Source organism: Anguilla rostrata, chromosome 1 (assembly GCF_018555375.3).
Source record: "Anguilla rostrata isolate EN2019 chromosome 1, ASM1855537v3, whole genome shotgun sequence".
Classification (NCBI taxonomy): domain Eukaryota; kingdom Metazoa; phylum Chordata; class Actinopteri; order Anguilliformes; family Anguillidae; genus Anguilla; species Anguilla rostrata.
In genome coordinates this window covers 76315711-76330519 of record NC_057933.1, presented here as the reverse complement: position 1 = coordinate 76330519, position 14809 = coordinate 76315711, and the positions used below count along the sequence as shown (strand labels likewise).

Here is a 14809-nt window from a genome sequence, read left to right as displayed (position 1 = left end):
TTTGAATCTGTTGTGAGTGGTTATGATGTTGGTCCCCAAAAATGTGCATGGTATGGGAACACACAGGTCCAAAAGAGATCCAGACAGAGAATCTGCCACTTACTGTATGACTTGCTTCTAAAAGTCTGAACAGACTCTGAGGCATTTTTGACAGACTGAAGCAATGCTTCTTAATAATGACAATCAAGACTGAGCACAATTAAAAATTGCAATGTGAAACTAAGAGCAAGTGGACCAAGAAAAAAACTTATTAGTTATTAGAATTATTATCATTATTATTATTATTTTTTTAAAACAACAGAACTTAAACTTTTAAGATGGTTCTTAAGATGCATCGCAGCTAATGTACACAATTTAAACAAGCATTTCTCAAAACACCTTCTTGTTCTTACCATTTACTTACAAATATTGCACCAAATTGTTGAGTGAAGGAAATTCTATATTTAATATTACATATTTAAGTCCATTTACTGTCACCTAACAAACTATTTTGGTATATTTGGTACATTCCCTTGTCTGCATTGGTTGAGCACTGTCTGCTTTTTAGCTAACAGATATTACACCAACAAACCCAGTATATTTATGTAGTGGAACTCTTAGCAATTAGCATTCATCCATAAGAAAACGAGCTTGGTTTCAGGTGACATTGTCTAAGTAAATGATGGGAGTTGAACAATCAAGTATAAAAGGTGTCAGACATAGAAAACTTACAGACACCTAAACATCACGCAGGGAGGAAAGCTTAATTAATGAATCAGTATCATGCAACACGAAACTGAAATATATCCTCATTAAATTTATCAGATGTCATAACCAAGGAGCGACTGCATGGCCCAGCCACCTCTCAACCCAAAGGAGGGCAGGAATAATTAGGACATATCGTAATCTGCTGGTTCAGTATACGGTGTACAGAGTGTCCTTTGACATCCTCCTGCAGTCTAAAAGTGGTTTCCACTGGTTACCTGGGAGGCCAGTGATGTCATCTGGGATCTGCTTTAGAGCCAGCCTCAAGGAGGTTGTCATCTGTGTCTTAATTTCTGTCACAAGGTATTTCTATAGAGTAATGATTGAAAACAAAGATTTCATAATTTTCTGTAAAGTGATATTTCTTTAAAGCTAGTATATCTTAGCTTAAGCAATTTTTTAAATTTATTTTTTCTCCTGTGTAAAAAAACAATATTTTCACGCAAATTGCAGAACAATTTAAACAGGAAAAGCAAGCATTACTAGGTTGGGGTGATCTTCTTAATCAAAGTAAAATCATGGATTTGGCTCAGGCAGAAATACATGGCCTGTAGCTTATACAAACTATGGAAGTAAAAGTAGTGATGCTTTGCCATCATTATATTGTAAACATTTAATTAATTGTCCCCCCCTTTGGATAATTAAGTTTTTCAAAAAGGCAAGTAGAATTTTCCAGAGAAAACTAACCTGCAGACTACTGAACTCCTCCAGTATCTTTTTCATGGCCTCACAGAACATGCCGTTTTTGGATTTCTCAATTGCATCTTTCACATTCTCTTGAATCTTACAGAAAGAAGACTGTCCATGGATGCGAGCGCATTCTGAAAATAAATTTGACAAAATTTTGCATTAATTTCTATTAATAACAGTATTTCACATTTTAACAGATAAACTTGGATTATTTACTTACTTTCCGAATTTCTAATATTGAGATACCAACCTTGATATGTTGGCATCATGGTGTCACGGATTGAATTACTGAGGGAATTGTAGATCAGCTTCTTTCTCCTTAGGATTTCCTTTTCCAAATTCTTGTGCAATTTTCTTTGCTAGATGATATAAAAGAGAAGGTGTATCAGTTCACTTGTGGAAAAATTGCTCAGGTAATTGCTGTAATTGAGCATTAGGTGTAATAATGTAAAAAAAAGAGACCAACTGCATATCTACTGCAGAAGAGGCTTTAAAGGGGCTATTTCTCACCTCTGTTCTAATGTACATCAGGCGCAGGTATTTCTCTTCATTCTTTGTTTTTTTATATTCCAGAAGTTTATCATTTGTGATGAAGTTCTTTTGAAAACTTCCAAATTGCCCATTGATTGATGCTCTCGTACCTCCAGGCCTTGAGAGACAAATTTAAAATTTGTTGATGTTACTCTGAGGTGATACTTAGACATATCAAACACATAAATATGGTGCTGTTGAGTGGCACGTTCTGCTAATAAATAGGTTTTCCATGTACCAATGCTGCCCACAGTCTGTTGTCGAACCCTGAATGTGCTGATTATGGCTGACAGCCCTAGAGGGCGTTCCCCATGAAGAGTGGGCTATAGTCAGCAGGGTTGTCCCTGTGTGATCACCCAAGCAACTCCTGGTTAATTGGGAATCTGGGGCCGGTTGCACCAGCTGTGCACTAGTAAAAAAAAATAAGCCTAGCTGTAACGTTAATCTCTACTAAGTTACAACTTGCGCACTACTAAAATAAAACATGTTGCATAGTTAGAACCACATAGTTAGAATGTAACAGTATGCTGGAATAACGTCACAATTAATAAAATTTCAATGGCAGACCAATTTGAATATACTGAAGAATTCCTTGAAAGCCTCGTCCTTGCTAATATCCTACGTATAACTGGGTTGAAAATATGACTGCAAACCCCTTAGTTTAATAGAAAAAGGCACTAGTTTCTCCATTATAGCTGAGGAGGAAACGGTATGGTGGACTGGATGTCATACTGGTTCCTGCAACTTCAGCAATAGAAGCAAGTATAGAAGCAAGTGGTTGCATCCATTCCACTTCATGGAGTTCAATCAACATCACCATAATTTTGTGAGATTGTACATTACTTAACGAAGAGCTTATGCCCTACTAGGTTTTGTGTAGAGGACCCATTGCGCAACCAAGGAAAAAGGAAAATGCAAGATTCATACACTCACCCAAACATTGTCAGAAAGACATCATTCATCCTTTTGTACATGGGTTCTGACAGAGTGTAGTTCAGATCAACTACCACTCCGTTGCCAGATCGGTAATAGCCGTCATTTCTACACAAGGCTGTGAGAGTCTTCTCTTCTCTGAGGCCTCTGTCATCACATCTCTGTACAAAAAAGAAATGCAAATGAAAAAGCACTGTAGAAAGATTTATGCAACAGCCATCCCTTTGAAGTTACATGAGGTTTACAAGAGACAGCAGTTGAGTAAGAGTATTTGCCAGCACATTCTTAAATGCTTAGTAAAAACATCATTGCAAAATCTGAAAACTTTTCTTTTTTTTTCAAAAGTAATTTCCATTGTTATGGGACAAGGTGTGTATGAGTGTTGTCCTTCACCCCATCCACCCCCATGGTCAGCAGAAACCGCTCCCCACACCACCCTCCCCCAGTCTGCAATCTTGCATAGAGCACTAGAAACATGAGGGCTATAGCAGTAAAACAGAAGCTTTTATCTAATCAAGAGCTTTGTTGCGTGGGCTAGCCTTCAATGTTTTTAAGCAGGTCTGCTGTTTTGTGGCCCTTGTATACTGTCAACAGTCACAATTGTTTTCACAAGTCTCAATTTTTCATTGAAATTCCTTGTTTTGTTTTTTTGAAAAAGATATGTTTCCCAACTCCTCCTACATAATTTTCACCCACTGCAGCCAGAACCTATTAAGGACCAAGCTCATGAGTTCCTTTAAACATATTTTTGATTTTTTTTTTTTCCATTTTGAAAATGTTAGTCAATTAAATTGAAAACAGGTGTGGCCTAACCAAAAAAGGCCATGAAAATTAGCTTTATTGTAATGAAACTTAGGACAGATGTAAAGAGCTGTTAAATAAACATGTATAGCCGCGTTTCCACCAAAATTACCCGGAACTTTCAGTCCCAGGAACTACTTTACCAGGAACTAAAAGGTTCCTTCAGCCCATGGTTGTCTGCGTTTCCACCGCGGCCTAAAGTCCCGCGAAGATTAGGCAAATTAGCCCACTGACGTATGAAAAAGCGACGTTGTCGTCCGTCCATCTGTCCTATGATTTCTTCTGTAACCCCATACTACCACCGAAGTAGCCTACATTATTTTCTGTTAACCGGGACAGCCCAGAGGGGTTTATTCCTCTTATATACAATGGGCTACCAACAATGACTGTATATGTTTACTTTTGTATTTATTGATTTTTATCGATTTAATCACCTGGAATTGAAATATTCTTCTGCAGCCGCTTGGGCATATTTTACCGTTGTCAAGCAAAAATGTTGTTGGTAGTTGAACTTGGACCGTTGTTATGCAACAAATAGTATATAACAGGCCAATAGTCAGATTGTAACTGTTTTATATATCCTCTCAAACACATTCATTATGTTTTTATGCGAACATTCACTTTCATGTCTTGACATCAGAGATGACAGAACGCATTCACATTCCACAAATAACTGCCAACAACAGCAGAAAACATGCACACGTCGTAAACAATTTGCTGTTGAATTGATTACTTTCTCATTGTCAATTCCATATAGGCTAATCGCAAAATGACAAGAATAGAACGAAACTCGGACTTGCGTGATCATTTAAATTAGTAGTGGTACAGCCACCGTTTGCTTTCCTTCAAAGTTACTGCTAGCGGAGCAGCGAAGTGTGCCCTCCAGATGCGAACCATGCACCATAAATTAGTCCACAGTCTTCCTGGTCTTTTTGTGGAATTGAAGAATGGCAGTAAAATGGAGTAAAATTACGGCAGTCTGAAAATGCTAAAGGGACGATTACTAGAATTAACCTGTTATTTTACCCTGACAAAAAGTGCGGAAGGTGAACAGAAGAGCACACGTTATAATTCCAAGACGTTGGCAGGCTATAACCAAAACTAGGCTACTGCGCCGCATAACATACAAGTTTGATTTGAAGTTATTATGAAAATAAATAAATAAATTTTGAACCCCCTAACAGCCCAAGCCCCCCCCCCCCCCCCCGGAGCTCCAGCCCTAGACCAGCTAGACCAGCTGGGCACCCACGCCTCCTGCCAGTATTGACTTTCCATAACAAACCAGTGCCTGCCCACGGCAGATGGGTTCCCCCTCTGAGTCCGGTTCTGCTCAAGGTTTCTTCCTGTTATCAGTCAGGGAGTTTTTCTTTGCTACTCTTGCCCTAGGCTTACTCTCTGGGTGCTGGTTCTCTATAAAGCTGCTTTGTGACAAAGCTCCTTTGTTAAAAGCGCTAAAACTTCCTGTTATCAGTCAGGGAGTTTTTCCTTGCCACTGTTGCCCTAGGCTTACTCTCTGGGGGCTGGTTCTCTGTAAAGTTGCTTTGTGACAAAGCTCCTTTGTTAAAAGCGCTATACAAATAAAATTGAATTGAATTGAACAGCTAGATGAAGGCTACAGGATTGGTATTGGTCTCTCTCTCTCTCTCTCTCTCTCTCTCTCTCTCTCTCTCTCTCTCTCTCTCTCTCTCTCTCTCTCTCTCTCTCTCTCTCCTCTCTCTCTCCTCTCTTCTTCTCTTTCTCTCTCCTCTTCTCTGCACACCTCTCTGCTCTCTCTGTCCTCCTCTCTCTGCATCATCGTCTCTTGACTCATGCACAACTCTTATGCTCTGCCTGAGATGCTCTTGCTGAACAAAATGTTGTGGAACTAATAGAGAAAGAGGAAAGAGGACATACACACACACACACTCACACTCACAATACAAAAACAAGTACACACACACGCATGCACGCACACACAATACACACACAAAACCTAACCTAACCTGTACATTACACAGTTGTTGCAGTTTTTTTTTTGTAATTTTAGCGCTAATCATTCATAATTTCCTTCAGTTCCCAGACACACATTTGAAAAGTGTGTTTATTAGCTAGCAGCTAATCTTCTGCTGTCCTCATGTCTGTAACAATATTTCCTTCATGACCCATGCGTCTTAAGACCTTCCGTAGTCTTAAACCAATCAAAATTCTGGCCTCAGAAAAATTTCATTACATGAAACACTATTGAGCCTTCTGTCACTCCGACAACAGATCAGTTCCTTACTTAAGGACATAAGAGACAACGATTTGCTTAAACTCTGGCAACAAACATATAACCAAAACTAGGCTACTGCGCCGCATAACATACAAGTTTGATTTGAAGTTATTATGAAAATAAATCGGTTTGCGGCTGCATATTTTCAAACATGGTGGTTAATGGTGGAAAATAAATACAAAGAAATGCTGCGAGTACTCGACCAATCAGAAATGTTCAGCGCTGCAAGCTCCACCCAAAAGGTTTCTGTACTTTCGGAAAGTACTACCCCCCGAGCAGGAACTTTTTGGAGGGTAAAATAAAGCCCCAGGAACTAAATGTAGACCCTAGTTCCTGCGGTGGAAACGCACTGAGTTCCTCAAAAGGTTCCTAGTTCCGGGGTAAAGTTCCTGCGGTGGAAACGCAGCTTTAGCAACAGCAGTCCTACCTACACCCATAGGGGACACTACAAATGCCGAAATTTCATTTAAATTTCATTTCATAATTGGATGGACCAAATGTCATGCTACAGGGCTAAGTATTATTGAAAATACAAAATTTTTGGTTACAGTCACTGCTGGTGGGAATGGCATGTGATATTTTACTTTAAAACCAGTTGAGGCAGAAACTGGGGATTTTCAGGACTAGGTGATGTTAGATGCTATTTAGTCTGTACATAACCAGAGCACTAATGTTGTCAAAAAAATTGCGATGCATTGTTGGGCTGAACGGCCTGTTCTTGTCATTATGTTATGTTATGTTATGTTATTATGTTATGCTATGTTATGTTATGTTATGTTATGTTATGTTATGTTATGTTATGAAAAACATGTTAGCATTAAGTGGATAGCTAAGATAATCCTTTGATACCTGGATCAAGCTCTTTAACCTGTTAGAGTACCGCACAGGTGCTTGAGAAATTCTCTTCAGCACTTATTAGTGTGCAAGTGCGGGTTGTGAATGAGGAGAGGGAGCAGCCAGTAAAAAAAACTCATACATCATTGACAAATAAAAATTCAGCAATTGAAAACCACAACTATCTTCAGCCAGCTGTACAGGTGCAGATAGTGTGGGAGAAAAAAGCGGAAATTGGCCAGAAAAAATGCCAGCCCTCTTGATGGTTTTGGCTGGTTGTCCATTGGGACAACTAATAATAATAATAATAATAATAATAATAATAATAATAATAATTAATTTCTGTTCAAATAAACGCTATTTCCATTTTTCACTACTATTTGGATAGCAAAAAATGCACCTTCTGGCCAAAATGCATTTAGCAAAAGGCAACAAAACAACAATTTGCTGATCATATCAAACTCATTTTTTGGCTTTTTAATCAAGTGAAAGCCTATTTATGACACGGCAATATGCGGCCATATTTCATGCCATTGTATCGGGCAGCTGCTGACTTGAAATTGAAAATTAAATAGTTTATTTCACCTTAAGATTGAGGCTCTATAAATATTTATTTATTCATTCATTCATTCATTTATTCATTGCTGGCTACAATGTTGGGAAGGCTCTCAATTTCCCTGACTTCGATCCATTTTTATTTTTTTATTTTTTTACATTTAACATTTTCCAGAGAAAAACTGGCAGCTTCCAGCTAAAACAAACTCACTGGTTCCAGCACACTCTTTGTGGCATTCCTCAGGCAGTGTTTCTCTGCTTCCTTTGCTCCCATCAGCAGACGTTCCTGGAGTTTTGTGTGAAAACTGCTCAGAACTGAATTCAGTGTTGTGCAAGTGTTATCCAGGTCCTTTTCAAGTCGCCTGAACTCCTGGGAATTTGATGTCTGAGCCTGAAAAAAGGGCAGTACTTACTCTCACATAAAGCATAACCTCTGATTTTAAAGTGAATTTTTTACTTAAACATGCATAATTGAATGAAACACCATCCAAATAACATTTTCTGTGTATATATGATCAATTTCTAATTTTATGAAATGGTGTACTAAAGTCACTAAAACATAGAAACAAGCTATCTGGGTTTTGAATTTAGAAGCTAGATGGCTGTACACCAGAAATCATGCAGACTGTCTTTAATGTTCATTTTCAGACACAGCAGCTACATGAAACACAGTAAGCAAAATAATCATGTGTGTTTTTAGTTCTTTGTCATAGTATTATAATTTTTATAAATATATTAAAATATACATATTGATGGAGTGAAAACACACCTTTGCACTGAGGGCATCCTTTGAAAAGTGAAAATATGAAATGATTCCAGAAACCTCAGATACATAATCTTTCACTTCCTTCACGGAATGGGAGACATACAGCTTCTTAATGTGCTCCATCAGCGATGGCAATTCTTTGTAAATAGTAGAAAAACAGCTGGTGAACACTTAAACCATTTATTTTATCTTCACATTTTGCTTAAATATATAGGCCTACAGTTGAGGCCAAAAGTTTACATACACCTAGGCTAAAGACATTCAAACTCAATTTTTCACAACTCCACACATTTCATGTTACCATACATTTCTTTGTTAAGTCAATTAGGGCATCTACTTTATTTCCATAAGAGGTAATATCTGCCCATGGCTTGTCCTATCACTCCTATGCCGACGACACGCAACTCTTTCTCTCCTTCTCCCCATCGGACACACAGGTCCCTGCCCGCATCTCCGCTTGCCTGAGGGACATTCAGAGCTGGATGGACAATCACCACCTGAAGCTCAACCCGGGAAAGACGGAGCTAATCTTTATTCCTGCTCTATCTTCTCCCCTCCTCGACTTTTCCATTTCCTTAGGGGACACCGTAGTGACATCATCACCCTGCGCCAAGAATCTCGGAGTGATGATGGACAACAGGCTGTCCCTCTCCAACAACATTGCAGCAGTAACCCGGGCATGCAGATTTTTCCGATACAACATCCGCAGAATCCGCCCCTTTCTCACCACCTACTCAACCCAGCTCCTGGTCCAAGCAATGGTTCTATCCCGCCTGGACTACTGCAACTCTCTTCTGGCTGGACTACCGGCATCTGCCACCAGAGCCCTGCAGCTCATTCAGAATGCTGCGGCTCGTCTGGTCTTCAACCTCCCCAGACACTCCCACATAACTCCCCTGCTCACTACCCTCCACTGGCTGCCTGTTATAGCTCGCATCAAATTTAAAACATTGGTCCTAGCATACCAGGCAGTCAAGGGATCAGCCCCAGCATACCTCCACAAGATATTCAAACCCTACATGCCAGCCAGATCCCTCCGTTCTGCTACCTCAGGACGCCTAGCACCTCCCCCTCTTCGCACCTGCACTTCCAGAACACGTCTCCTGTCTGTTCTGGCCCCACGATGGTGGAATGACCTCCCTGTGGAGGTCAGAACAGCTGAGACTGTGACCCATTACAAACGACGACTGAAGACCCACCTCTTCAGGCTGCACCTCTCCCCATCCCTCCCTTCCCCCCGTAAATGACTAAACTTAGGGTTGTAACTAGGCAGCTGTTTCATAGGTGACTTAGGCGCATCAACTGTCTTAACGACTACTTGTATTTTTATTTATTTTTATTTTTCCATAGATTGCGTTGTTGCCGTTCTCGTTGTTAGTGTTAATCAGTTTAACCATCAGGGTCCAAGTTGAACTATGCGGTTGTTCCCTGTACTTGGACTGGTACTTCTCTCTAGGGGTTTCGTCATACTTGTTCCTGGTTATGGTTATACACTTTGTTGTACGTCACTCTGGATAAGAGTGTCTGCCAAATGCCTGTAATGTAATGTAATGTAATTACAAAATAATAGCTAAGAGACAGATTTATTTAAGCTTTGATGTACTATATCAGATTTCAGGGTCAAAAGTTTACATACACTTTGTTAGTATTTGGTGGCATTGCCTATTAATTGCTTAACTTGAATCAAATGCTTGGGGTAGCCTTACACAAGCTTCTCACAATACTTTGCAGAACTTTTTTGCCCATTGCTCCTGACAGAACTGGTGTAACTGGTTTGTGGGACTCCTTGCTCTCACACGTTTTTTCAGTTCAGTCCACAAATTTTCTATGGGATTCAGGTCAGGGCTTTGTGAAGGCCACTCCAATACTTTCACTTTGTTGTCTTTAAGCCATTTTGTTACAACTTTGGAGGTATGCTTAGGATCATTGTCCTGCTGGAAGACCCAGTTGTGACCAAGTTTTAACTTTCTAGCTGATGTCTTGAGGTGTTGCTTCAATATTTCTATGTAATCCTCCTTCCTCATGATGCCGTCTATTTTCTGAAGTGCACCCGTCCCTTTTCCAGCCAAACACCCCCACAACATGATGCTGTCACCCCCATGCTTCACAGTTGGGATGGTGTTCTTCGGATTACCTCACCCTTTTCCCTCCATACATCGCGCTGATCATTATGGCCAAACAGTTAAATTGGGATGGCAGGTATGCCATCCCGCCAAGTTACGCCTTGGCGGGGGCATGCCCCATACCTTATACATCACCGAGAGTTTGGCACTTTTCAGGGTTCCCCACAGAAATAACTCAGACTGTACAAATTCACACAAGGACAGCCATAATCCACAACCGTTTCTTACAGGGTCACTTCGCATTTCTCACTCTCATAATAAAACGCTTTGCAAAAAGAAATGATATCTAATAAAATCACGTTTTCAACGTACAAAAATGCCAAGTTACTCAAAAGTATTGATATCAAAATGACGCCAAGTTACGGTACTACAAACAATATAGGCTATCTTGCCTCACCAAAATTAAGATTCCAAAGCAATGCTACCCAATATTTCCTCAGTTCTTTCAAGTCACTTGGCCCTGTGTGTTTTGTAATCTTATCATTTTACAATGTCATGCAAACTTTGTGTAAGATCAAAGAGTCAAATATTTCAAATTGCCTCATGGAACACATTGAAATTCATGTACAAAACTACTGCTGAGTAACTACAGGAAGCATATTTCTCCAGAAAACATATGTTTACACTTGCTTCTGAACTGAATTTAAGTACATGTACAAGTTATTGTATATTTGCTATGTACAATAAATACTGCATGTAAAATACATATTGTACAAACATACATAGAGAACTTCTTTATCCGCATGGGGACATTTCCCTCGCAGCGTGTTACATTCACATTTACGAACACACACTTATACCAAGACACAAACTATCATTCACACAACAGAAAGGCTGGGCAGCGAAATACATACATACCAATACAAATTGGACATATACACGCCTATTCAATCAATCTTGACTGTGAGAGAGCCATCCACACATATGTTTGGCCTGTCCATGTAGTGCATGCTTATACACACAGGGCCAAGTGACTTGAAAGAACTGAGGAAATATTGGGTAGCATCGCTTTGGAATACATCTTATTTAATTTCGGTGAGGCAAGATAGCCTATATTGTTTGTAGTACCGTAACTGGGCGTCATTTTGATATCAATACTTTTGAGTAACTTGGCATTTTTGTACGTAGAAAACGTGTTTTTTATGAGATTTTTGTTTCATCTGACCAGAGAACACACCTTCAAAAGGCTTGGTCTTTGTCCTGGTGTTCACCTGTAAACTTAATTCTGGCTTTTTTATGCCGGTCTTGGAGTAGGGGCTTCTTCCTTGCGCGACAGCCTTCCAGGCCATGGCCATGTAGGATTCTCTTAATGGTGGATGTAGATATTTTGGTACCAGATGCCTCCAACTCCTTCACCAGTTCCCTTGTTGTTGTCTTGGGGTTCAGTTGAACCTTTCAGAACAAAGTTTGTTCAGCGCTGAACGAACGGAGGTCTTTTCTGAAGTCTAGGCTGAGTTGCTTGGATTCTCCCGTGGTATCACGGGCAAAAAGGCAGTGGCTCTAAAGGTAGGCCCTTAAATACAGCCACAGGTGCCAATTAACTCCCAGTTAACTCCTAATTATGACAGTTGGCCAATCAGAAGCTTCTAAAAAGTCATTACATCAATTTCTGGAATCTTCCAAACTGTTTAAAGAGACAGTCAACTTGGTGTAAACTTTTGACCCACTGGAATTCTGATATAGTGAATTAAAGCTGAAATAAATCTGTCTCTAATTGATTGTTTTAAAATTACACCTGATGTGAAGAAAGTAGTTGCCCTAATTGACTTGCCAAAAGAAATGTATGGTAACATGAAATGTGCCGAGTTATGAAAAACTGAGTTTGAATGTCTTTAACTTTGGTGTATGTAAACTTTTGGCCTCAAATGTATGTTGTTATTTTTTTACCAGTTTCATTGCGATCCAGACAAGTTGTCTTCCCTTGTACATTTTTCCTGAATTCTGCTGAACTCACAGTGTACACATCAAAGAAGCCGTCTGAATTCCCTTCGTCTCCAAAAAGAAATTTCTGAAATCAAATGTTATAATTGTTATTCATACATAATTGTTAAAGATGGTTGTGGTCTGTTATGTGCATTGTTGAGGAAGCTACTCTGATGTAAACTAAGCTATGAATTACTAGAAAGTAGTTGAGGTACAGCGCAGCTAGGAGTGCGCTTATATGAACATTTTTGGTAATACGATTTGTGATTATTTGGGGGAAACATCGGCCAGTATCGATGCTGATACTGGCAGTTTGATGCTTCTGGTTTGATAAGTTTTATAATTTTTTGCATTAATGTTAACATCCTCTAACCTTTCCATCCCCCCACTTTAGAATTTTTTCTTATTTTAGATGGAGCAAGACTAAAGCAGTGAGTGCAATTACTCTTTAATGGATTGACCGTGGGCTGATTGTGCAAATTGTTCGTTTTATCGGCCAATATCGATCATATATATTGGTGCACGCCTAACAGCAGATACCAATAAGAGAAAATTTGTTAACTAAACTAAAGTTACTTTTAAGAAGTAGTTAACTACACTGAAGCTGATTCATGGAAAAAACATGTATTAGGTAATCTATGGGCTATGCCAGTTGTTGGCTAATGCTACTGTTTTTATGCTCAGACTCAAACTAATGGTACACTGGTAATTTGTGATGATAATGTGATTGTCCAGATTATGTAACAGAATTTTTGGTGTCATCCCCTATGTGAGAGGTTATAATGAGATATTATGTTACTGATTATATTATGAATATGTATCCCACTGGCTGGAGTTGCTGTGTGAGATTGCAGCATTGATATGTAGGAAGGACTTACCTTGAAATGTTGTAATTATTTTGCCATTTTGGATAGATTTTGGATAACATTGACATAACCTTTATGAATATTTTATTGCTATCAGTTTATGTTTATTTTTGTTTTTGGAAGCAAGATGAAAAGCAAATTTGAGTTAAAGCTATGACACTAAAACTTACCTTTGTTTTCTCTTGTTTTCTCATGGGCAAAAAGGCAGTGGCTCTAAAGGTAGGCCCTTAAATACAGCCACAGGTGCCAATTAACTCCCAATTAGCTCCTAATTATGACAATTGGCCAATCAGAAGCTTCTAAAAAGGAATTACATCAATTTCTGAAATCTTCCAGACTGTTTAAAGAGACAGTCAACATGGTGTATGTAAACTTTTGACACACTGGAATTCTGATATAGTGAATTAAAGCTGAAATAAATCTGTCTCTAATCAATTGTTTTAAAATCACCTCTGATGTGAACAAAGTAGATGCCCCAATTGACTTGCCAAAAGAAAAGTATGGTAACATAAAACGTGCAGAGTTGTGAAAAACTGAGTTTGATTATTTTTAGCCTAGGTGTATGTAAACTTTTGGCCTGAACTGTATGCCACTGGGTGAAGCTGCAAAGTGAGATTGACTATATGTAGGAATGACTTTCCTCTAACTGCTGTAATTATTTTGCAATTTTGGATAACATTCCCAAAGCTTTTTGATACTTTTATTACTATTAGTTTATGTTTACTTTTATCTTTGTGGAAGCAAGATAAAAAGCAAATCTGAGTTAACGCTATGACACTAAAACTCACCTTGGTTTTCTCTTGCAAGACTGCACTAATTTCCTCTTTAAATCTCTCATTACGGAACAGTATACATGCTTGCTTTTCTCTTCTTTCATAATCCTGAAAAATATGCATTCATGTTAAATGTCAAATATTAAATATTCCCCATGAAGTATTCAATAGTTATATAACCTCTACTTACCTCAGTATCACCTCCTATTTCAAGATCCTCATCTGTGAGATGATAATTCCTGGTAAAATTAGAAAAGTCATTCAGAATTAAAAACATGATAGATCTGTATACAGCTGTAGTAAATATTTCTAAAGGAGTTAATAATGTAGCAGCTAACTCTTTTATCTCCTCGGTGTTGATGATATCTGTTTTGGTGCAGATGTAGGTGATGTTGTGACACTCTCCTCCTCCAGCAATGTGTCTCAGTGATTCATCAAAGATCTCGTCAGCAACTTTCTCAGACAGGGCACGGTTCATATCATTCACAATCCAGACAGAGGAGCACAGGCTGAGACACTGTGGGATTTAAATGGAGAAACTAAGTTTCAGCATTGCCCTTGGATAGGGGAACCGGTCGGCTGGACTGAATGTGCTCGTATCTCCCCCTCTAAGCTGACTCAGTGCAGAGTCGATGGTATGGGCTCATAAATACACCTGGACAGTCAAAATACACAGAATTCATCAAACAACAGATTAAAGCATGAATCCTTTCGGGAAAAGTAACATGCTTGTTTTTTTCTTCTTTTCGAAACCTGAAAAATAAAGATTTGTTAAATGCAAATATTAATAAATTTCCCCCTGAAGATTTAATAGGGGTTATATAACCCTACTTACCCCAGTATCCCCCCCTATTTCAAGCTCCCATCTTGAGATGAAATTCCTGGTAAAAATTAAAAGGGCATTCAGAAATTAAACATGATTCCCCGTATAAAGCTTAGGGAAATTTTTCTAAAAGGGTTTTAAAAAGGGAGCAGCTTAAATCTTTATCTCCTTTGGGTTTGTGAAAACTTTTTTTGGG

The 14809-nt window shown here is 38.9% G+C and overlaps 1 protein-coding gene across 4 annotated transcripts in view; it reads right to left on the bottom strand.

The window, feature by feature from the left end:
• Positions 1 to 14809, bottom strand: part of LOC135235847 (nuclear GTPase SLIP-GC-like) — an 89516-nt gene that overhangs the window by 14689 nt on the left and 60018 nt on the right. Inside the window, exons 9-19 of one of the 4 annotated variants that reach the window (XM_064301748.1) lie at positions 14129 to 14307; positions 13981 to 14029; positions 13806 to 13898; positions 12116 to 12236; positions 8109 to 8242; positions 7551 to 7730; positions 2899 to 3059; positions 1945 to 2083; positions 1685 to 1793; positions 1432 to 1565; positions 963 to 1053 (exon numbers count right to left, since the gene is read on the bottom strand). In XM_064301748.1, the coding sequence (XP_064157818.1) occupies positions 963 to 1053; positions 1432 to 1565; positions 1685 to 1793; positions 1945 to 2083; positions 2899 to 3059; positions 7551 to 7730; positions 8109 to 8242; positions 12116 to 12236; positions 13806 to 13898; positions 13981 to 14029; positions 14129 to 14307 (1390 nt within the window). Of the gene's footprint in view, positions 1 to 345; positions 1054 to 1431; positions 1566 to 1684; positions 1794 to 1944; positions 2084 to 2898; positions 3060 to 7550; positions 7731 to 8108; positions 8243 to 12115; positions 12237 to 13805; positions 13899 to 13980; positions 14030 to 14128; positions 14308 to 14809 lie in introns of those variants that run through there. The other 3 variants (XM_064301739.1, XM_064301758.1, XM_064301769.1) reach the window with 3 other exon arrangements.